The sequence below is a fragment of the Cimex lectularius genome, unplaced genomic scaffold (genome assembly GCF_000648675.2).
Source record: "Cimex lectularius strain Harlan isolate CLEC.00 unplaced genomic scaffold, Clec_2.1 scaffold215, whole genome shotgun sequence".
Taxonomy (NCBI): Eukaryota; Metazoa; Arthropoda; class Insecta; order Hemiptera; family Cimicidae; genus Cimex; species Cimex lectularius.
Genome location: NW_019392799.1, coordinates 417,339 through 441,059, shown reverse-complemented (window position 1 = coordinate 441,059; position 23,721 = coordinate 417,339). Strand labels below are relative to the sequence as shown.

The window sequence follows — 23,721 nt, the reverse complement described above, 5'->3', positions numbered from 1 at the left end:
ATGTGAAATTGTTGTTAAAGTCAACAAACGAAACTATCAACAAATTCACCGTTCACACCTGTCTGATTATTATGTACTTTTATCCGTATGTCTTCTGATGTTTTCAACCATGACAACAACTCCCCCCAGTCCGTCCTTTCTCCCACCATGAATACGATTCCATAGGAGAGAGAAATGTAATAACAGTTACGGTTGGAGTGCCGCTACGGTCACGTCGTGGGTTTTTTTTGCGGATGGAGGATTCAAATAAGGATGGCAATAATAACAGCCTCGCCGGTTCAGAATATCGAAGACAAATCGAAAAAACCCGTGTAAGTCATTTTTGACACGTCATACCAAATATATTAGTGATATTTTCCCTATGGTATAAAAGAGAAATTCCATCGAGGTCGCCTACACTGATCCCCCACTAAGCAGAGTATTCTCATTTACTTTTTAACATTACCTGCGATTTTTTGAAATTTTTACCCTAGTTTTTCCTAGATGATACTAAAAAATTTCGTCCACATTCTAGTATTAAATTACACTATCAAAACATTACTAATTAAAAATCATGATTGATCAATTTCCTTGAACTTTCTTTTGATACTTGTTCATTAGCACTGCCATAACTAAATACCATAGGAAAATGTCAGCTACATATCTTTTCATATATACACTGCATAGAGAAATGTTCTATATTGTAGTAATTTTTAAAACACAAACTTACAACTTACTGACTCTGAAAATGGCGAAATGCAAGAAACGCGTCTAAACCTAAAAAATCATTGAGTATAAGCAAAGATCATAGGTAACTTTGAAACAATAGGTCACCGGGCAGACCACAAGAGGAATAAGTTACGACTTATTATATAAAAAAAAAATAAAAGTTCAAAAATAACTCGTACACGATCAGATTTGAAAAATTACACCTTATTTACCAGTGAGTCAAGACGTGCCAATCTTTTTCGTCATTTTACCATTATGTAAAAAGATCACGCTGACTTAATAATTCAAATTTACGTATAAAATTTTATATTCGCACTATAGTAATATTAATATACAATTAAGAAAAATTCCCTTCAAAAATATAGAATTTGTAATATTTAGGGGGATTGCGGGTTAGAATATGATGAAAAATGTGATCACAAACAAACATTCATCCTTATCTATATTAGATTCAGAAATATTTTCGACAAAGATAAACGCCTATTATCCAATCAGGTTTATTTAATAATATTATTTTATGTAGAGGTCAAACTAAAATTAACATAAAATATTGATAAAAATATTCATATACGAGTAAATAAAATAATTTTACGTGTAAGGGGAAAGATAGTTTCGTCATATGCCTAATCGAAATTGGAATGCGGATAACAGTGAAAAACAGTAAAACGAAGGAACACTTATAAAACATGAACATAAAACTAAATTAATGGAAAATTAAGATTTAAGTATAACATTACTACATTAGGTAAACAGATAAAGCAGTTTCATTCACTTTTATCCCTACTGATATTTTCTGAGAGTTAAAGAAAGATAATTTTGTCAGATGCCTAATCGACATTGGAATGCGGATAACAGTCAAAAACAGTAAATGAGGGAACACTTACAAAACATGAGCATAAAACTAAGTTAATGGACAATTAAGATGTACGTATAACATTGCTACGTTAGGTAAATAAATAAAGCAGTTTGATTCCACTTTTATCACTACTGATATTTTATATATGAGTTAAAGAATGATCATTTTGTCAGATGCCTAATCTACATTGAAATGCAGCTAGTAAAAATAGGGAAAACGTCCAAAACATGACCACATCACGTAAGTTAATGGAAAATTAAGATTTAAGCATAAAATTGCTACATTGGGCAAATAGAAGAAGTAGTTTGATTTTTCATCGCTAATGAGATTTCCTGAGAGTTAAGAAATGAGAGAAAAGAAAGTTTATATGTCAATTCCTATATTTCGTCATCTTCAGAGTTGGCTTTTTGAACAGAGACAGATTGTTCGTATATGAAATACAAAACATTTTCTATTATCGAAATATACGTAATATAAAAAAAAGATCGATTTTTAAACAAGATACACCTAAGATGGAGAAATGCCGAAACCGTTCTTATAGATCAAAATAACCCATAAGGTCCAAATGTATTTATACATATTAAGAACATAAAACTAAGTTAATGGACAATTAAGATGTACGTATAACATTGCTACATTAGGTAAATAAAGCAGTTTGATTCCACTTTTTATCACTACTGATATTTTCTGAGAGTTAAAGAAAGATAATTTTGTCAGATGCCTAATCGACATTGGAATGCGGATAACAGTGAAAAACAGTAAAAAGAAGGAACACTTATAAAACATGAACATAAAACTAAGTTAATGGAAAATTAAGATTTAAGTATAACATTACTACATTAGGTAAACAGATAAAGCAGTTTCATTCACTTTTATCCCTACTGATGATCATTTTGTCAGATGCCTAATCTACATTGAAATTCAGCTAGTAAAAATAAGGAAAACGTCTAAAAATGACCACATCATGTAAGTTAATGGAAANTACCAACACGTTGGGAGAAATGTATTGAGAGTATGGGAAATTATTTTGATTAAAGAACATTGCTTTAAAGTAACTAGTTTCTTTTTTTTTGTTTAATACCAAAATCCTGCATTATTTTCCGGACAACCCAATAATAAAAGTGGTGACAACAACATGAACAACAATGAATTCGGTACTGACATTCAATCCAATATTGTTAAAAATTCAAACTTACAAGAGGACGACCAGGTTGGGTAGGTCAAGGATTTCGACCAAAATTTATTTGATTATTCTACAATCCAAAATATCGGACTCGCATCCGCCACTTTTTGTGGATAGGCCCTACCCTCGAAAAAAAAATGGTCACAACTTGATTTGACCACATTGTCGTGATTCTAGCCTTATACAACCCTTAGATACCGATTTTCGCGGAAATTGGTGTAAATAAATTTTTTGACTGACAATTTCGACGACCTGATGCCTGACCGATATTCCTAGTGCAAGCACTAATATCATTTTTCTCAAAACCTTGGAGAACGATTTTTATGGTATTAAAGAAATTGTCAAGTGCATTTTATAACTGTATCAAACATTAAAATCGATCTGTAAAAAAGAGGATAATTTTTGTCAAATAATCTTCCTATTTTGTGAATTTTTTATAGAAATATTTTATATATTTTAATGGTACATACTTCGTTAAAAAGCTACGTTCCTTTTCTTTCAAATGGCCTCTTTGACGTTAAAATCCTTTTAGCCGATTATTTTAAGTCAGAAATTGATAAATTTAAATTAAAGCAAAATATTATATGTAAGGGTCTCTAGAGGTACTAAAACGAAATTACGTATTAGGTTCACGAATAAAAATTATTACCTAGTTTACTTCAAAAATATTTCGTTTTTAGACATTTTTGATTATTTATAAACTTTGATCGCTTTTACATTAGCAAGTAGAACGGGAAATTAAAAATTTAAAAACGGAAAATTTCAACTTTGAAAGTTTTTAAAGAAAACCAGTTTCTATTTACAAGAAGTGGCGGATGCGTGTCCGATATTTTGGAGGGTAGAATCACCAAAAAAAGTTTAGTACAAATCCGCGGCCCGCTAACCAGGTCACCAACCAAAAAATGAAAATTATCCATCTTGTATCGTGTATGAATTTTACTGCTTGTAATTTGTGATTTAATTTTTTTGCCGATAAACAGCTAGGTCAAAGCCGGCACACATTTTTCCTCTCTGCGTTTTTAATATTTCTGCATTTTCCACGTCAAATTAGTATATGTGTTCAATGCTTATGGTTGCAATGACCTGGGACACATTTGTACTCTTCACATACCAACCGGTATTCATTCACCCACCAATGACTTCTTACAACACGCTAATAAATGCACTCATTTGTCACTCACATGCCATACTATAAACAATTAAGAATAAATCGAGGATCGCCGGGGTACTCGATATTCCGCCGATGACCAATCCTTTCATTCATACTATAAGAGAAGCCGACGAGGTACTACGCCAATCACGCTAATAAATACACTCATTCGTTTGCACACATGCTAGTGTGTACAAATAAGAGATAAATCGGGGGCTGATGGACCACTCCTCTCATTGTTTTTTCTACATTTGTTATTCCACAGGAGGGTCTAATTACCTTAGTGATTAGCCTTAGAATGCTTGTACATATGTGGATTTTAATTTCTTGGTGAACGATGACGAAATTTATGTTAAATTTGGCTATTTTTATTTTCCGTTGGACAAGACCATTATACACGAGTATTCTTCTACCATGTCATTGTACGAAGATTATAAGACAGAAACAACGAGACAGGCAGACCAAAATGAGCGACCAAGTTTCAGGTGCATCACCTCGCAGTTAACGGAGAAATTGCTTGATTATAAAAAAAGCCAGTGTATTGAAAGGAACTTCCATTTTCTTTAGATTCTTGAATGATATATCAAGCAACTAGAAAAGTTCGTGTGGATTTAAATGGTTTAAAAATTGCCACAATTAAAATTAGTTTAGAAATACATTATAGGGCGAAATTAAATTTCCATTGGCAACTATAACCTTCCTGTAACGTGTTACTAGGTTTGGATTCCGGGACTTAGAAAATCAATTCTGCTCATTTTCTCTCTACTGGCGATTATCGAATCACGATTGCGCACATGATTGTCCATTGGTGAGAAAAGATGATATTCAGATGGGACCAGTCTGTTGAGTGCGGAGAGTGTGGTAGGACTTACCAACCAAGCTCCATTATCACCTCCTTCATCATGGTTGGACCCCCTTACAGGGCACTGCCGTCTAAGAAGGCATATGCACCGGATAGGCGTACAGACAGAAGAAACTGCCATGAAGAGGTAGAGGCCGCAGAACACATTTTATGTTTTTGTGAAGGTCTTATGTCTTTGTAGATGCAAATTCTTCCAACAAGGAGAGATAAAACCGCTAGAAAGTTCCTACATTGCATGACTATGGGGTTGATAAACAACCTAAAACTGGCCAGGTCGAGGTGCAGGCCTCATGGCCACCTCTTTTATCCCTATTCTATCCCTATCACTCCTATGTCATTCTGGCTGAACGAGGTCTTGCATCTACCTGATGAAAATTACAGGTTTACTGTTTACAAGAGTGGGTTGTTTCTGGGCCAGAGCAAGAGATATTAGTAGTAATTGGTTTAAGTAGATTTCTGCGTTGATGGTCTAGCCGTGGACGATCACCTTTTGTTTGGGGAATATTTTATTTTCGCATCAATGGGACAGGGTCATTTGGTGCAATGTGACCTCCTCCTGGTGTTGTCAAGGATCCATTTTTCGTCATCAAAAAAGTCTCTACTTTGAGACATGAAAGCAATGAAAGGCACAAGTTTAGACGCAGATACTTGTTATCGACGGTCAATTTATTATTACCGATTTACTCAGCTTCCACAACTTCCCCAGTCGATGTAACCTAGAGCGAATGTTTCATCACTTACGTTGAACATTCTGGCAACCTCCTGACTCGTCTGACTAGAATCAAATTCGATAGCTTCCCTCAATACGCCGTCAATCAAGACAGTAGGCCTACCAGACAGTAGTTCATCTTCAATTCGTTCCCAGAAGTCAACTTTTTGAACCACTTTTGTGCAGTGCGCTCGCTTTTTATTTCACAAATTAAGCAGTGCAAATTTTATGTGTTAGCTCGGCCGCCCTAGTACAGAGCTTAAATTCATGCAATAAGCACTCAGGAAAGGTAAAAAATTAGGTAGTTTAGAAAAGCACCTTTTTCATTTTTTGCCGACGTTTCGACCTTTATTGGGGTCATTTTCAGGGCCTTGTTTTTGTCTACATTTTAGAAGGAAAAGCCGCTGATTTGTAGCAGATGCTAGTTTCTTCTGGTTTTTGCTATAATTTTGAGTGTGTGAGTGGCTTGATGTCCATGTTAGATGGTGATTCGTTCCTAAAAACCCACGTTGGTTATGTTGTTCCTCTCGGGTAGAAATGTGTATGTTTTTTAGTGACCGTTTTTAAAATAATTTGTTTGATTCGTGAGGAGTGATAAAGCTTGAGGTAGTTTAGAAAAACAGCTTTTTCAATTTTTTGCCGACGTTTCGACCTTAATTCGGGTCATCTTCAGGGCATTGCTTTGTCTAAATATTTTATCATTTACAGACATTGTTCAAGACAGATTTTATTTTATGAACTGAAAAACGCTCGAACATTATCCTCACAAGATCCACCGCTGTTTATGAACTGAAAAACGCTCGAACATTATCCTCACAAGATCCATCGCTGTGTAAAATACGTCTGCAAACTTTCTGTCAATACTCCAAACGCTTAACACGCGGGTGCAAGGGCCGATAAACAGGAAACTATAAAGGGTATCGTTTAACTGCAAAAATCTGATACTTGAAAACCAAACCTTTAGCAAATCTTTGAAAACAGTCAGAGCAAATACTGTTTTCATAATCAATCACTATTCGGTAACTTTCACAGATTTTACTATATGACAGTATAGTACTCCTTAGCTAAAAGATAATAACACTACTTAAAAATCACACACGGACTTGCTGAATTGATACCATCATTAAATGAAAAAAATCGAAAAAATACTTAGAAGGTAGCCTGGCAATAATATAACTTGAAACAGTAAATATTAAGTTAAATGATTCTAAATCTAAATTTTACTTGTTGATGCCCTTGGGGTTTGGTATGTCCGGTTGCTCGTGCTGGGGTCCGCGATGGGGGGTTCTTGACTGACTCTCTCAGGGCTATTGGTTACGTTGGCCCCTGTTCAGAGGAAGAGTACGGTTGGCACTCCTTGTAATCGATCAAATTTCATTGTGCTAATTGCTAAGACAAAAAAATTCAAATCTTTTAGTAATTTCCCGGCAACTGTAAAAAAATGTATCTCCTCAAAGTCGCAATCACAGGCTACCATGTGATGAGGTCCCTCAAGACGATTCAAGAAAAAAAAAGTTTAACCGTTTGAAATATCTATTGTCAATTGTTCGCCCTGAGTGAGGAAAGATGGGTTTGAATACCAGGGAAGACTATAGTTTAATTTGTGAATGCCCAGCGAAGGCCGGATTTCGCTACGCTACATAGGAAAACATACGCAGAAAGAAAAATGTTACATTTTGATCATATTAAAAGGCTGAATAAGAACAACAGACCCCGACTTAATTTCTCAAACACACCGACAAACATCATACCTACACAACCCCCATATCATCCACGACCCTGTAACTAAAGCTTCACTCCCAGAAATCACCCAAACACACTTCAGATGGCGAAATGCCGAAACGTTCTGACAGATCAAAATAAACTATAAGGTCCAAATGTATTTATACATATTAAGAACATAAAACTAAGTTAATGGAAAATTAAGATTTAAGTTTAACATTGCTACATTACGCAAACAGATAAAGCAGTTTGATTCACTTTATCCCTACTGATATTTTTTGAGAATTCAAGAAAGATAATTTTATCAGATGCCTAATCGACATTGGAATGCGGATAACAGTAAATGATGGAACACTTATAAAACATGACCATAAAACTAAGTTAATGGAAAATTAAGATTTAAGCATAACATTGCTACATTAGGCAAACAGATAAAGCAGTTTGATTCACTTTATCCCTACTGATATTTTCTGAGAATTAAAGAAAGATAATTTTGTCAGAGCCTAATCGACATTAGAATGCGGATAACAGACAACAACAGTAAATGATGTTGGTCACTTATAAAACATGACCATAAAACTAAGTTAATAGAAAATTAAGAATTGAGCATAACATCGCTACTTTAGGCAAACAGTTACAGCTGTCTGCACTTTTATTACTATTGATATTTTCTGAGAGTTAAGAAAATATATTTTATCAGATGCCTAATCTACATTGAAATGCATCTAGTAAAAGTAGGGAAAACTTCTAAAACATGACAATAAAACGTAAGTTAACGGAAAATTAAGATTTAAGCATAAAATGTCTACATTAGGCAAATAGATGAAGTAGTAAGATTTTTTATCACTATTGAAATTTGAGAGTTAGGAAATGAAAAAAAAAGAAAGTTTATATGTCAATTTCTATATTTCGTCATCTTCAGAGTTGGCTTTTTGAACAGACAGATTGTTCGTATATAAAATACAAAACATTTTCTACTATCGAAATATACTTATATAAAAAAAATTGGTCGATTTTTAACAAGATACACTGAAGATGGAGAAATGCCGAAACCGTTCTTATAGATCAAAATAACCCATGAGGTCGAAATGTATTTATATCTTAAGAACATATTTGACCTGGAAATTAATTTTTAAAAAAGAAATAATAACGGCAATTTGATATATTTTGAAATTTCAAATGACATCAAAAACCCTAAACATGTCTGGGCTGTTATAAACAATGCTACCCTTAAAACAAAACAAACTAGAGAAATAACTTATAAAATTATTGATGAAAATGTAATAAAAGTGGTGACAACAACATGAACAACAATGAATTCGGTACTGATATTCAATCCAATATTGTTAAAAATTCAAATTTATAAGAGGACGACCAGGTTGGTAGGTCAAGGATTTGGACCAAAATTTATTTGATTATTCTAAAATCCAAAATATCGGACTCTCATCCGCCACTTTTTGTGAATAGGCCCTAGCTACGAAAAACAAATGGTCAAAACTTGGATTTGACCTCATTGCCGTGATTCTAGCCTTATATAAACCTTAGATACCGACATTCGCAGAAATTGATGTAAATTAATTTTTTGACTGACAATTTCGACGACCTGATGCCTGACCGACATTCCTAGTGCAAGCACTCATATCATTTTATCACTACCGATATTTTCTGAGAGTTAAAGAATGATCATTTTGTCAGATGCCTAATCTACATTGAAATGCAGCTAATAAAAATAAGGAAAACGTCTAAAACATGACCATATGACGTAAGTTATTGGAAAATTAAGATTTAAGCATAAAATTGCTACATTAGGCAAATAGATGAAGTAGTTTGATCTTTCATCATTACTGAAATTTCCTGAGAGTTAGGAAATGAGAGAAAAGAAAGTTTATACGTCAATTTCTATATTTCGTCATCTTCAGAGTTGGCTTTTTGAACAGGGACAGGTTGTTCGTATATTAAATACAAACCATATTCTATTAACAAAATATACCTAATATAACAAAATTTGGTCGATTTTTATACACGATAGAAGATGGTGAAATGCCGAAACGGTTCTGACAAACCAAAATAATCCATAGGTATTTACACATATTAAGTACATTATATTTGACCCGGAAATTAATTTAACAAAAGAAATAATAACATTGCAGTTTCATACATTTTGAAATTTTAAAGGACATCACAAACCTTAAACATGTCTGGCTGTTGTAAACAATTCTACCCATAAAACAAAAAAAGACTAGCGAAATATTACTTACAAAATTCTTCATGAAAATGTAATAAAAGTGATAGACCAACATATCGAACATCAATGAACATTTTATAATTGTCGGTTCAATCCAATATTGTTAAAAATTCAAACTTACAAGAGGACGACCAGGTTGGGAGGTCACGGATTTGTGCCAATTTTTTTTTTTTTTTTTTTGGTGATTCTACAGTTCAAAATAAAGGACACGTCTTGTGAATAGGACCTGGTTTCGTTAAAGAAAAATAACTTAAAAGTGCGGCGATTAGTGACCGTTAATCGATAATTATTCAGAAATCGTGAGATGCGGTCTGGTGTGATGTAGGTTTCAGAAAAACATTTTCTTTATCATGCCAACGTTAAGATCTTTATTGAGCCCTGAAGATGATCTCAATAAAGATCGAAACGTTGGCACAATGTTTTTCTGAAACCTACATCACACCAGACCGCATCTCACGATTTCTGAATAAGTAACTGACAAGGTTCCAAAGCCGGAAAACATCTCGGACAATAATAAAATTAAATAGTAGAACAGAGAAAAAACACATTTGTAAAGCAGCACGTAATAAAACTAACTGCCTCCACGTTAAGAGTACTTAAACGACCACTATAGGGGGAAAGAGAGAATTTACTAAATATGAGCTCAACAAATAACACACTATAGCAGAACCTCTTCTGCGTTATTATTACTCCACTAAAACAGAAATTATTCGGCACTGCACAGCTGAAAAAACAAAACAAAACAAAACAGCAGGATTATTTGACGAATAGAAATGATAACGGTTGGATATGTTGTTTAATCTCTTTGAAAGATAGTTCAGACTCACATTTGTTGTTTTCGACGAACCTGATTTCAAACATTAAACGCTAAATATTAAATTGAATAAGTTAAAAACGAGTTTCTCGACATGAATTGTAAGATTGAACCCGCCGAAGCTGGTTTTTAAGCTCAATTTTTTGAAAGTATGAAAAACGTAAATTACAACACTACTAAATAATTACCTTTGTAAATACTGTAAGAATATAATTTTAAATTAGAAATTAATTTGTATGTCAAATGTTTTTTATTTCGACCTCAACAGTTTAACTTTTGATTTTTCCTTCTCGAAGGTGGGATAATAAGGTCATCTCCAAAAAACAACAACCAACTTTTTTAATCCACTCGTTTCGGATTTCATTTAATCCTTCCTCAGGTGAGTTAACGCCTATACACAGAACAAAGATTTCTTACATTTTTAGACCAACATGGTTATCAATTTTTTTTCTGAAGGACTTAAATATGTATCACACTGACTTCTTTTAAAATAAGCTGTTACATTAATGACTGACGATCACTTTTTAAATTTTAAAGTTCTCAAACCAATCTAGTTCCCTCCTTTTATTGAAACTGTAATTTATATTTGTATTTAAATTTTAAATTATGTTTTTATTTCATTTAGATGGTCCTTAAATACAGAAAATATGTACGATTTAGAAAAGTGTTCTTTAAATCTCATTTTAATTTCTCTGTCGCTTTTTACTGTATATTTAATACTGCAATCATTACAATTAAGTTTGTAAATCCTGCTTTTTCTTGTTGAAAGAAAGTTGTCAATCTTGTCTTTAGGTTTTGAGAGGATGTTGTGAACGCGTACCTCTAAAAGCTAGTCAAAAATCTTCCCGTTTAAGAATTTTACCTACTTTTTTTGATGATTCAGTTTGTATGGCAAGCAACGAAAACAAAGATTCGTGTTTGGAGGGGTTGCTGAGTCCGAATGTTGCTTCTTTTAATGTAATTTTTTACTAGCAACCTATGGATAAATATTCGTGATATCTATTGTTTTTAACTAATATTTTAATAGTTTGCAATTAATTAATTAGCAGTTATAATGGGAGTTTCGTTATACGGTCTATGGTCAAAAAAATCCAACAGCTTTTCGGGTCCATGGGTGAGAAGAATCTGCTGGTATCTTGGTGACTGGATTTGTAGGTTTTCTATATACATCTATTTCAATTAGGTTAAACCTTCTCGTTTAAGAATTTTACCTATTTTTTCTGATGGTTCAGTTATTTAGTATGGAAAGCAATGAAAACCTAACGGTTCATTTTTCGTGGCGTGGCTGTCTGATTGTTGCTTATTTTATAGTTAATGTTTTTTATTATTTTTACTAGCAACCTAGCGTAGTTCTGGTCGCAAAAAAAATCAGAAATAATCTCGTCCGTGTCGCATGTTAGATAGGAATAGACTGTTTGACATTTAATCAACACATAAGCACGTTAAACCACAATAAACAGATCGGTGCGCAGTTTAGGAAGTTTCCTTGAAATTTTCTGATGATTTTTTTTCCTAGCCCTACGTTTACATATTAAAAAAACCTGTTTATGTAACATACTGCGAGGAAAACGTACGTGACCCGATTATCTGAATAAACCCAGTCTATCGTTCGATTCGAGTTTAATAATAATTTTTTATGATAGATTAATATAATCTGATTAGGTTTGAAATTATATTATACATTTCCTTTTATATATACTTAACGGTTTGTGGGCTCAGCGCAACAACTCAACTGAGTCCTTGACACAACTTTCAAATCCGGCTTTGTTCTTTCCCCACTATCGCTAATAATTACCAGACAGCGTTAAGCATTAAAGATTGTGAAAAATAACTTCACTTTATTAATACAAAAATGATGTTTGTCTTCAAATGTATTTATTAATTTTACTACTTATTAATTAAAAATGTATTTATTAGCGTGAATGGCAGGGTTCATCCCAAACTACCCGGAGTAGTATCAAGTAGTCTGCGGTAATACGAATGAATTTGTGGATGTCATTTATTAGCGTGAATGGGAGTGATTCATCCCCAATTACCTCGAGGAATATCGAGTACTCTGGGGTAATCTAAATAAAAGTAATTTATTAGCACGAGTGGCAAGGTTTATCCTCAATTATCCGAGGAACATCGAATATTCTGGAGTAATATGAATTAATGTAACTTATTAGCGTGAATGACAGGGTTTATCTCCAAATACCCCGAGCAATATCAAGTACTCTCGGGTAGTGTGAATGCGAATGTAAATTATTAGCTTGAATGGCAGGGTTCGTCTCCGATTCCCCCGAGGGAAATCGAGTACTCTGGGGTAGTGTGAATGTAATTTATTAGCGTGAATGGCAGGGTTCATCCCCAACTACCCGGAGTAGTACTCTGCGGTAATATGAATGAATTTGTGGATATAATTTATTAGCGTGAAGGGCAGAGTTTATCCCCATTTACTCCGAGGAATATCTAGCACTCTCGTGTAGTGTGAATGTAATTTCTTAGCGCGAATGGAAAGGTTTATCCCCAGTTATCACGGGGAATATACTCTGGGGGTAGTTGATTGTAATTTATTAGCGTGAATGGCTGGGTTTGTCTTCAATTCCCCAGAGGAATATCTAGCACTCTCAGGTAGTGTAAATGGCAAGGTTTATCCCCTGTAACCCAGAGGATTATCGAGTAATCTGGGGTAGTGTGAATGTAATTTATTAGCATGAATGGCAGGGTTTATTTACGTTTATTTTGCCAAAATCTTATCAACTGCAGAGAGTGCAGAATTAATGAAAACAGTTTCATCGTATCAAATGTATTTCCTATGTCTGTATTATTAAAAAAAAAGTTTTCAAATATATTAAGTATTGTGTGCATGCTTTAAATACAATAAAAATTAATATAGTTAAAGAAAAACAACCTGTTAGACATTTTAACCACGTAAAGCAAATTAAGAGCCAGTTGCCCATTACAAAAGTAGGGCTGGGCAATCCAAATACATCAGCGTAGCTGACTAAATATCAGCTAATGTTTATGTTAAGTAATATTTAACAGTTTAAAGGAAGAGTAATTTTGAACCAACCCCAAAATCATTATATTCTATACTGTAAAACTAGTTTTATTTATTTTTGTATTTATTTTTAGTAACCAAACTTTCCTCAGCCACACTTCTCGATAGTATGCTATACCGACTGAAATGCTGATGGCCTCGTGATCTCAGCTTGAGTGATAGCGAGTGACAAATGAATGCTTAGGTTTACTTATATCGGAGTGTCACTAGTGAGTGACTTCTCCGCTCAAGGCAATACAAATCAATTATATTTCTCTATTGCCATTGTATTTGCTTGTTGTAGTTAATCCTACAGTTTTCAAATAAAACGAGGATAAAATTATTTTTTTGTTATTTTAGCATAAAATGCATTCAAGAAGGGTTGGAGGAGTTGGGCACCGGACCACAAGGAGTAGTGACTGATTCTTCATCTGATAATTCACCCACTGTCGATCACACGGTTGTTGAAAGAGGATCATGGGTTGAAGGACTTTTAGGCTGTCTTAGGCCTGTATTTACAATCATCAATAAAGCTACCTCTAATGAAATCAAGGCTTCTCATCATGGTATGGATATTTTTTTTTACTAAATTTAATTAAAAGACAGTTTCTTATTGCTGATTTTATCTGTATTTTTCTGTGTGTATAGATGACTGGGAAATCCCTTTTGAAAGTATTAGTGACCTCGAGTGGCTAGGGTCTGGAGCCCAAGGAGCTGTTTTCAGTGGTAAACTAAAAAATGAGACTGTTGCTGTTAAAAAAGTTAGAGAACAAAAGGAGACTGACATTAAGCACCTTAGAAAACTTAATCATCCGAATATAGTACAATTCAAAGGAGTGTGTACTCAAGCCCCATGCTATTGCATTGTAATGGAGTACTGCCCATATGGGCCACTATACAACCTCTTAAAAGACGGCGAAGAAATCTCACCAGAAAGACTCATCTCGTGGGCAAAACAAATCGCATCAGGAATGCTTTATCTTCATTCGAATAAAATTATACACAGAGATCTTAAAAGTCCAAAGTAAGTAGCATTATTGACTAAGTTGTACAGCATTTTATTAAATTTTTACTTTCATTTCTATTTTAGTGTACTTATAGGAGAACAAAAATGTGTAAAAATAAGTGATTTTGGAACATGTCGACAATGGAATGAAATCAGTACAAAAATGAGTTTTACTGGAACAATCGCCTGGATGGCACCTGAAGTAATCAGAAATGAACCTTGTTCAGAAAAAGTCGATATTTGGTAATAAAAACAACTTTCATTTTAATCTATAAAAGTTAAATTCCTAACACGAATGCTCTTAAAAGAGGATAATTTCAAAACAAAAATATCTAAATGATTATAAAAAATATTTAAACTAGGAACAATAAAATAATTAATTGTTATGTTTCCATTTGATGTTATTATATTAAAAAGAATATTAAAGAGCTTATGGCACTACGGGTGTAAGGGAAATCATGTTATTTCTTCAAATATCAAATAAAAACAATATTTCAGTTAATCTGAAACTATTTTTAATAGTCAGAAATCATACTTGAGTCTTTATATAGACACACAAGTTATTACTCTTTGGGACATTTGCAATTAGCAATTTTTTTTAATAGGTCTTATGGTGTTGTATTATGGGAGCTGCTTACCTGCGAGACACCTTACAAAGACGTTGACTCGTCTGCGATAATCTGGGGGGTCGGAAGCAATTCTCTTCAGCTGCCGATTCCTTCTTCGTGCCCTGAGGGATTCAAGCTCCTTATGAAACAGTGTTGGTCTCCGAAGCCTAAAAATAGGCCGTCTTTTAAGCACATCCTTCATCATCTCGACATCGCAGCATCAGATGTGATAACAAGCACTCCTGAAAAGTATTTTCGTACGCAGGTATTGTATTTATACGTTTTATATATTTCACAAACTTATAAAATAGGCATTTAGTGGTCTAATTGACCATTTTAATTATTTCAATTAATTATTCTTTTTACGTTAGGTCTTGGTTGAGATGAAAAAATTGGTGTCATGAGCGGAATTCGCACACAATTAATTTTAATGGATTGAAGTCACGATAGGTCAAAGCGGTAGTGTGTTTAGCTGAAGTTCGTGGGTTCGAATCCTGCTCATGATACTAACTTTTCATCTCGACCAAGACCTTAGATAAAAAGAATAATCAGTGGAACTTTATTGATAGATTGGTAAAATGACAGAACCTGCTTTAAATGGTTTAGAGTTGAAAGTTCAGAATACAACTGACAGACAAAGTTATTAAAACTTGTTTTTATTTCAAAAGTTAAAAATAAATTTATTATTTCATGCATTGTGTTAACAGGCCACTTGGAAACAAGAAGTAAGAGATCAAATGTCAAAAATAGAGACAAATAAGAGCAATCAGATGCCAAGATTTGACGAAGTTGACCTCATTAAAAAAAGAAATGATGAATTGAAACATGCTCAAGATATAAGACAACATTATGAAAGAAAACTAGGAAGAGTAAATGATCTCTATACAGCCCTTGCTACTGCTTTCATAGAACTTGATGAAAGGGAAAGAGAAATAAGAAAGTACGTTTAGTAATTTTGCAACAAATTTGCATTTTTTTGGTTGCTTTCCTAATCGAAATTACAATGTTTTAGGTTAGAAAAATCTCTTAAAGGAAAAAAGAGGTGTCCAAAGATAACAGCAAAAATGCAAACTGAGAGGTACAGGAAACGTGAAGAAGAAGTACACTGTACTACATCTTTAGCTTTGTCAAGAGAACTACTTTCGCCTCAGAAAGAAGCTTGTGGTGGAAAATCTTCACTTTGCGCTCAAATGGGGTCGAATGGAATTGTTCAAACATTCTCAATTCCACTTCGTCCAAGGAGAATGAGGCCAAGACGAGCTGTGATAGCAGCTGACTACTGGGATCTCACCAATGAGTATGAGGTATGTTCTTAGTGTCCCCAAATGAAAGCATTTACTGTTTAAAATTAAAATCTAACGCTTTGAATTATGTACAAATTTAGTATGATGCCCCTGTGGATATGGATTGTTCAACAAGTGAGGCGGATAGAAACTCAAGGAGAATTAGCGACAGGACAAGCAGTGGTATTTCAGTAGGTGATAGGCTTAGCGGTAGTGCTTTTACGAGTTCTCAAACCCAGACAGACAGCACGCCTATGGAAATTGGATCCGGCGCCAGTTCTGTAGCTGAATCCAGGTTACCGAGCCCAACGGATAGCATCAATGGAAATGTCAGGCAACCAGATCAAATAGACACTTACATACATGACTATGAGAATTACAATGTAAGTGAAGTAAATTTAAAAAAAAAATTCAAAAATTTTCATTCAAATTGTCATTAATAGGAAACCGAGCTCAACTGTAACACAAGGTTGAGTGATGATGATCACCTAGAAACACTAGGAAGAAAAGTTAACGAAATGATCCTGACGAATGGTAACTGTGTTGGGATTGAAGACAGTTCAAGTCGTGAAGATGATGAACCTCCACATCTCCCATACTCATACGGGCTTAGAAGAAAAAGGTAACCAAGTTTAAAATCTCATATAATTTAAATTGTAATTTTGTTCTTGTAAATAAGAAAGATTTAGATGTATCATTCAGGGGCGTGCACTTTAAGAGCTATTATATCCCCTACTTATATCACACAGGTGAGTCCCTAGTTCATAGAGAAACTTGATTAGTAGGCCTGATTTCAGTGGTTGAATCTCTTCTACGGTTGTACATCCCAAAACACTTATTTCTCCAGGCAAATGTAGTGCCACAGTTTGTTTTACAGGTGTTGGTACGACCGATGTGCCATGTTGGGTAATGCCAGTCTTCCTCAGATGCGTTCTGTTAGGATTCGATGTTTTTCCACGTTTTCTGTGATCCATTCTGTTGTTTCTTTCCTTCCAAATTTGCTATGTCTTTTGATTGTTTTGGTCCAATGAGTAAATTCCACTGTTTCCTCATTTCATCCTTTTGTCTGTGGTGCTCATTGATCTCTTCTACGGTCGTACATCCCAAAACACTTATTTCTCCAGGCAAATGTAGTGCCACAGTTTGTTTTATAGGTGTGTTGGTAAGACTGATGTGCCATGTTGGGTAATGCGAACCTTCCTCAGATGCGTTTTCTGTGATCCATTCTGTTGTTTCTTTCTTTCCGAATTTGCTAGGTCTTTTGATTGTTTTTGTCCAATGAGTGAATTCCACTGTTTCTTCATTTCGTCCTTTTGTGTATGGTACTCATTGAAAGTGAGAATCCCTCTGCTGATAGTGAGAATCCCTACGCCACAGAAGGGCTCAGGACCTATCAGCAGCATGGCGGCCCTTTTCCTTGCAAGGGCATCTGATCTCTCATTGCCCACTACTCCCACATGTCCTGGGACCCAGTAGGGGGTGATTTTATTTTGCATACATAATCTATTTAGTTTTGTTTTGCAATGATTAGTGATGTTTGAACTATGACGCTTTGATGGCTGCTTGGCTATCTGACACGATAGTGATATTCTTATGTTTGTATCCTTGGTTCAAATTGAACTGGGTAAACCTCTCAATTGCATGTATTTCAACCTAGAAGTTGGTTTATTTTCCCATGGGTTCTGAGTATTTAGTTCCAGGACCGAATACTCCTGACCCAATACCTTCCTGCGTTCTAAGACCGTCTTTAATAAAGCTTTATTCCCCCCCTTCAAAAAAACCCCTCTATGTTTGGCTAAATATTGGTAATATTTCTTCTACTCCTTTTTGAACTTTGGTATTTTTATTATGTTTACAGTGCTGGCCGAAGACCCATTGGCCCAGGATGTAGGATCAGGAGATTTAAATGCATGCCTGTAACAGCACACTCTGATGAAGAGAACACATCCGAGCGAAGTCATAGCAGGAGCTCAACCTTAGAAAGCAACCCTCCTGCTATACCAATTAAGGTATTGTATTAAGACCAAATAATTAAATTAATTATTGAAAGCGATTCTGACGTTAATTTAATTTTTTTAATTGTAGAGGTCAGGCAGTGATAGGAGTTCTGATTCCGATTCAGATGAACCGAGTGAAGCAACTGTTGCCTCAATGGTAACCAATACCTTTGCCATAGCCTGAATAGATTAATTTTATGTAAATAGTGTGATTTTATGTATTATAAATAATAGAACATACTGCATTATCATATTGATAACATAAGGATTTCCTTTGTGTACAATAATTATATATATTGTAGATTATATAATTTTATATGGATTCTATGTTTATGATTCAATTTTTGTTAATATACTATTATTTTTTTAGACTTTTATTGTAAACTAATAACAATAAGACTGTGATTTTTAAGCATTCCTTTTAGATGGTTACTTATTATCGATGATTTTTTTAATTTTATTTTTTATTGTAAATAAGAGAGATAAAGGCTCATATATTTTGTGGCCATTTCACCTGTAATTTGCTCACTATGGCAATTTCATAAGTTAATTTTTTATAAGGAATAAGTTCATTTAATTTTTTTTTTTTGAAAAGTATGTTTATTTTCAATGTTTTACATATTCAGTAAATTACTGGTAACAAACACTGCATTATTTTCTTTTTTGTAAGTGCAATATTAACCATAAATGTAAAACAAAACAAAATAAAACGATAAATGATGGATTAAAATTTAAAAAATAAAACTTATATGCATAAAAAACATATTTTAGAATAGTGAACATGCAATTTAAAGTAAATCTTAAATAGTAAAATGCATTTTTTTTTCTTTTTGCAATTTGCAACAATTAGTCCAATTTTATTTAATAGAATTCCTCATGTAATAAGTTTTGCCAATTTGAATCAACTTGATCTCAGATAAGGCAGTGATATTTTTCTAGAAATTTGATTAGTCCATCCAAATGTTTTTTGTATGTTCATTTTAAATTTATTTGAAATTAAAATTTATACTTTCCATTGTGAAATAGAAAATAGTTTAAAAAATGTAATATAAAGTTTTTCAGTCGTGATAGTTTGTTATTAAAAATATTGTTGATAAGAAACTAGTTTAAAAATATTGGCTTCAATATGTAGGTTAAATGAAGTATTGCCTACACAACTATATATTCAAAAAGGCCTGATTTCAAAACCAGTTTAAAAAAATACTCATAACAACCTATGTTTAATAAATGTTAGTTATATTTTGTTCACTTTTGTATGATTATTTATACATACATAATTGTAATGTAGTTTTAATTTTTGATTAAAAATTGTTGATGAGCCCATGACTGTTTTTTTAATCTTAAAAAAAATCTATTATAATAATAATAAAGTCTTTTTTTTTAATTATCACTTTATTTTACAGCCCAACTAAAACAGTTTTCCATTTATAATACATCCTACATACATTTACCTGTTTGGTGGGGGGGGGGGATCGAACTGCTATTGCTATTAAAACACTTATGTGTGCTGATGACATTGTTACAATTTTGAAAAATTTCTTCAATTAGAATAAAATTGTTAACATTCTTAAGGGCTATTGTGATCAAGGGTCATGAATGTTAATCTAAATAAACCAAAAATTATGAATTTTAGAAAAGGCGGTAGATATCGTCGAGTGAAAAATGGAACTTTGGCTTTGAGGCAATTGAAGTGGTAAATTCATACAAATACTTGGGTGTAACTCCGACTCCTGGCCTCTCCTTTAATACTCATATTCAAGAGAGAGTGTACAGCACTAAAATGGCACTTAATACCACTTGGTCAATCCATGGTCACTCATAATGTAATGGGAAGCTCTTTCTCACTTTTTTTTATTTTTTATTATTATTATTATTATTATCTTTTTTAATCTATGGTATTGGTTGAGATGAAAAATTTAGTGCCATAAGTGGGATTTAAACCCACAACATTCAGCATACGCTGCTGCCCTAACCACTTGACTATCGTCACCCCGATCCATGACACTAACTTTTTTTCTCAACGAAGTCCTTACATAAAAAGTATAATTAATTGAAATAATAAATATGATCAATTGCGATCATAACATATACAAGGAAAAAAGATTATATAAGAATATCAGAACAAACAAGAATACAAAACTTACTTTATGGTCGTTTAAGTTCTTCTAAAAACTAAGGTTTGTTTTACATTGGATGACATTTTAATGTTGTTGTTGTTTCATTTTCTTTGTATGATTGATGGTTGGTTCATTGCTGCTCTTTAGTTATTGTACTGTTGATTGTAAGACCAAAAAAAAAAAAATTAATTGTATATATTTATTACATTCATAACACCTCATGTCCCATATCACTTATTTTTTAGCATCCTTCCATTCCATAGAAAAGCCTACCCAAATCATCACACCACCTCCTCCATAGCTTCTCCTTAGTCCTTGGTCTGAAGTAGTTCTTGGTGGTTTCACTGTCACCAGTAAAACTTTGCTTTCCACCCCATCCCCCTCAAAATTTTCATGTGCTTCCAGAATACAAGGAGCTAAGTACTAGCTCACTAGAGCACCGGCGAATTGAGCCAACAGTCGTGGGTTTTGAATCTTGCTCATGACACTAGCTCATTCAACTCAACTAAGACCTTAGATAAAAATTATAATTGATATAAAGCAAAGATAGTTGATTTCTATAATTATTTAGGTTTTTATTGTTTTGAACCCTAAACTGTCAATACCCCAGCATTTTGGCGAAGAATTACGTCTATCCAAGGGTGCAGTTCATTTATACTTCGTTTTGAGAGGATGAGCTAAAATGTTGGCCTGAAGTAGTTTTTGGTGGTTTCACTGTCACCAGTAAAACTTCACTTTCCACCCCATCCCCCCAAATGGTTATAGCGCCGGCATATTGAGCTTTTTTATTTGAATCCTGCTCATGACACTAACTTATTCAACTCAACCAAGGGGTTAGATAAAAATTATAATTGATAAAAAATAAAGATAGTTGATTTCTAGAATTATTTAGGTATTTATTGTTTTGAACCCTTAAAGTGTCAATAACCCAGCGTTTTGATGAAGAATCACGTCCAAGGGTCCAGTTCAACCTACAGTGATTTAATTTGAAGTAAATATGTTAGCCTTACATCATACGATAAAAAGTTTTCGGAAATATAAAATGCACAGGGCTTTTCATACTGTAAATGGTTTTCTATCGGTTGATAGACTTGCAACTGTCATTTCAACCACTAGATATTGGATAATTTGTCGGTTGAGCTCAGTTTTGCAGCTGTGCACTATTGAGTTTTCATACTACGGATTTTTTGTCATGGCTAAGTGGATCTACCCATGCATTTTGCATTTCAAGGAGAATTTTTATCTGATAAAATAATGAACTTAAACCTGTATAAACATTTTTCTTTGGCATCACTTGCATTATCACAATGAAATTTATAAGGGCCACACAAAGCCGTTCCCGAAGCCTCACTATAGGAAGGTGGAAGACTTCCACTGGAAGCCTGTTGGGGTTAGCACTGAGCTGGAAGTTACACTTTTTTTTGTGGTTAGGGATGGTTAGTAGTATGTAGCCGAGTAATTTCCTTTATTTTTGATGGAAGAATTTCAGTTGATTACATGCAACTAATTGTTGTCTGTAATTAAGACATCCAGTAGTTGATGTAACATTTTTTTTTTTACCTTAGGCCTTATGCACATGTTTTTTTATCCTCCTCAGTTACAGATTAAAGTACAAAGCACAATATATAAATTAAGAATAGTATGAAAACATGGTTGAGAAACCTAACGCCCTCCTGTATGACAGGAATTACTTTAGATTACCTACTTATTTTTTTATTTATTTAATTAAAATCACCCAACTACACAAAAGAGTTTTCAATTATAAAAAGGACCAAATTTCTCCAGCATAATTATCACCATATTTTTTCTAATTGTTTATACTGTAGGCAAGTGGTCTTTGTTATAAAATTTAAAAATCTAAAAAAATTTGTTTTGTCAAGTTTTCATGTTGAACCAGTACAGGGTCATTTACTGGGTCTGTCTCCACTCCGAGTACCTCGCTGAAGATGGCGCAATGCTGAAATGCATTTGATGGATGGTTAGGGGTTCAGCAAAGTTCAGCTGACTTACATCAAACGGCGATCACACAACATTTTGTAAATTTGATTTGTTTTTTGTTTGAAAAGGATTTTCACATTATTTTCAATTAAAACATTCAAGTTTTAATTTATTTTATTTGTTTAAATTAGCACAAAGTTTATTTTGCAAATTGTTTGGTTAATTTTTTATTAATGTAAGAATACCTTCTTTTTAATAACTCATTGTCCACAAATGCAGGGTCAACCTTGTTTCCTCTTTAAATTCACTAATTTTCGTGGTCCTCGACCAATTAATATCATTCAATTAATTAAGACCCGACCGCATCTCACGATATCTGAATAACCAATTAATTAAGGTTTTTAGTTTAGTTGTTGTTGCTTGTTTCCTCTTTTTCTTTTGCTACTGTCATTGTTTTATTTTTGTGTTTCAATGTATAAATAATATTAATCTATTTATGTTTAGTGGTCTAATTGAACAAATTACTTATTTCAATTAATTATTCTTTTTTATGTAAGGTCTTGGTTGAGATGAAAAAGTTAGTGCCACAACCTTCGGCTTGTGGGTTTGGATCACGCTCATGACACTAACTTTTTCACCTTACATAAAAAGAATAATTAGTTGAAATAACATTAATAATTAGACAGTGTTCTTTCAATGACAAAATTCTTAATTTCAGATTGATAATACTAAATCAACGCTATTGTTTGTTATATGGTGTTTAGTGACCGTTAATTAATAATTATTTGGAGATCGTGAGATGCGATCTTGTGTGACGTAGGTTTTAGAAAAACATTTTCTTTATCGCACCAACTTTTCAATCTTTATTGAGATCATCTTCAGGGCTCAAAGTGTTTGTTTTATGTGTAGATGTGTCATTATTGTGTGTCGTGTTGAGAGTACACTCTGCAAACACTTTGAGGGGGAAAATGAAAATTTTGAGGGTGATGGGGTGGAAAGCGAAGTACCACCAAGAACGAAGACCAAAGTTTTGGCTCATCCTCTCAAAACGAAGTATGAATGAACTGCACCCTTGGATAGACTTAATTGTTTATCAAAATGCTGCGTTATTGATAATTGAGGGTTTGAACAATATGTACACAAATAATTATATAAATGAACAATCTTTATTTTATCTCAATTATAATTTTGATCTAAGGTCTTGGTTGAGTTGAATGAGCTAGTGTCATGAGCAGGATTCAAATTCAAAAGCTCAATACGCTGATGCTCTAACCACTTGAGCTAGCACTTAGCTCCTTATATACCAGAGAAGCACATGATGGGGGATTTTGATGGGAATGGGGTGGAAAGTGAAGTTTTACTGGTCACAGTGAAACCACCAAGAACTACTTCAGACCAAAATTTTGGCTCATCCTCTCCAAACCAAGTTCGATCCATTGTAGCTAAAGAGAAGCTATGGCAGTGGTGGTGTTATGGTTTGGGTAGGCTATGGAATGGAAGT

The 23,721-nt window shown here is 33.6% G+C and overlaps 1 protein-coding gene across 2 annotated transcripts in view; it reads left to right on the top strand.

Annotated features, from left to right (window-relative positions):
• The window catches only part of LOC106663798 (mitogen-activated protein kinase kinase kinase 13-B), a 41,686-nt gene extending 22,251 nt beyond the window's left edge, over positions 1-19,435 (top strand). The window contains exons 1-11 of one of the 2 annotated variants that reach the window (XM_014388899.2): positions 171-311; positions 13,632-13,837; positions 13,920-14,295; positions 14,362-14,520; positions 14,883-15,150; positions 15,593-15,825; positions 15,898-16,189; positions 16,270-16,551; positions 16,612-16,790; positions 18,027-18,177; positions 18,254-19,434. In XM_014388899.2, the coding sequence (XP_014244385.1) occupies positions 253-311; positions 13,632-13,837; positions 13,920-14,295; positions 14,362-14,520; positions 14,883-15,150; positions 15,593-15,825; positions 15,898-16,189; positions 16,270-16,551; positions 16,612-16,790; positions 18,027-18,177; positions 18,254-18,349 (2,301 nt within the window). In that variant the 5' untranslated portion in view covers positions 171-252 and the 3' untranslated portion in view covers positions 18,350-19,434. Of the gene's footprint in view, positions 1-170; positions 312-13,631; positions 13,838-13,919; positions 14,296-14,361; positions 14,521-14,882; positions 15,151-15,592; positions 15,826-15,897; positions 16,190-16,269; positions 16,552-16,611; positions 16,791-18,026; positions 18,178-18,253 lie in introns of those variants that run through there. The other variant, XM_014388891.2, reaches the window with a different exon arrangement.
• The last annotated feature ends 4,286 nt before the right edge of the window (positions 19,436-23,721 follow it).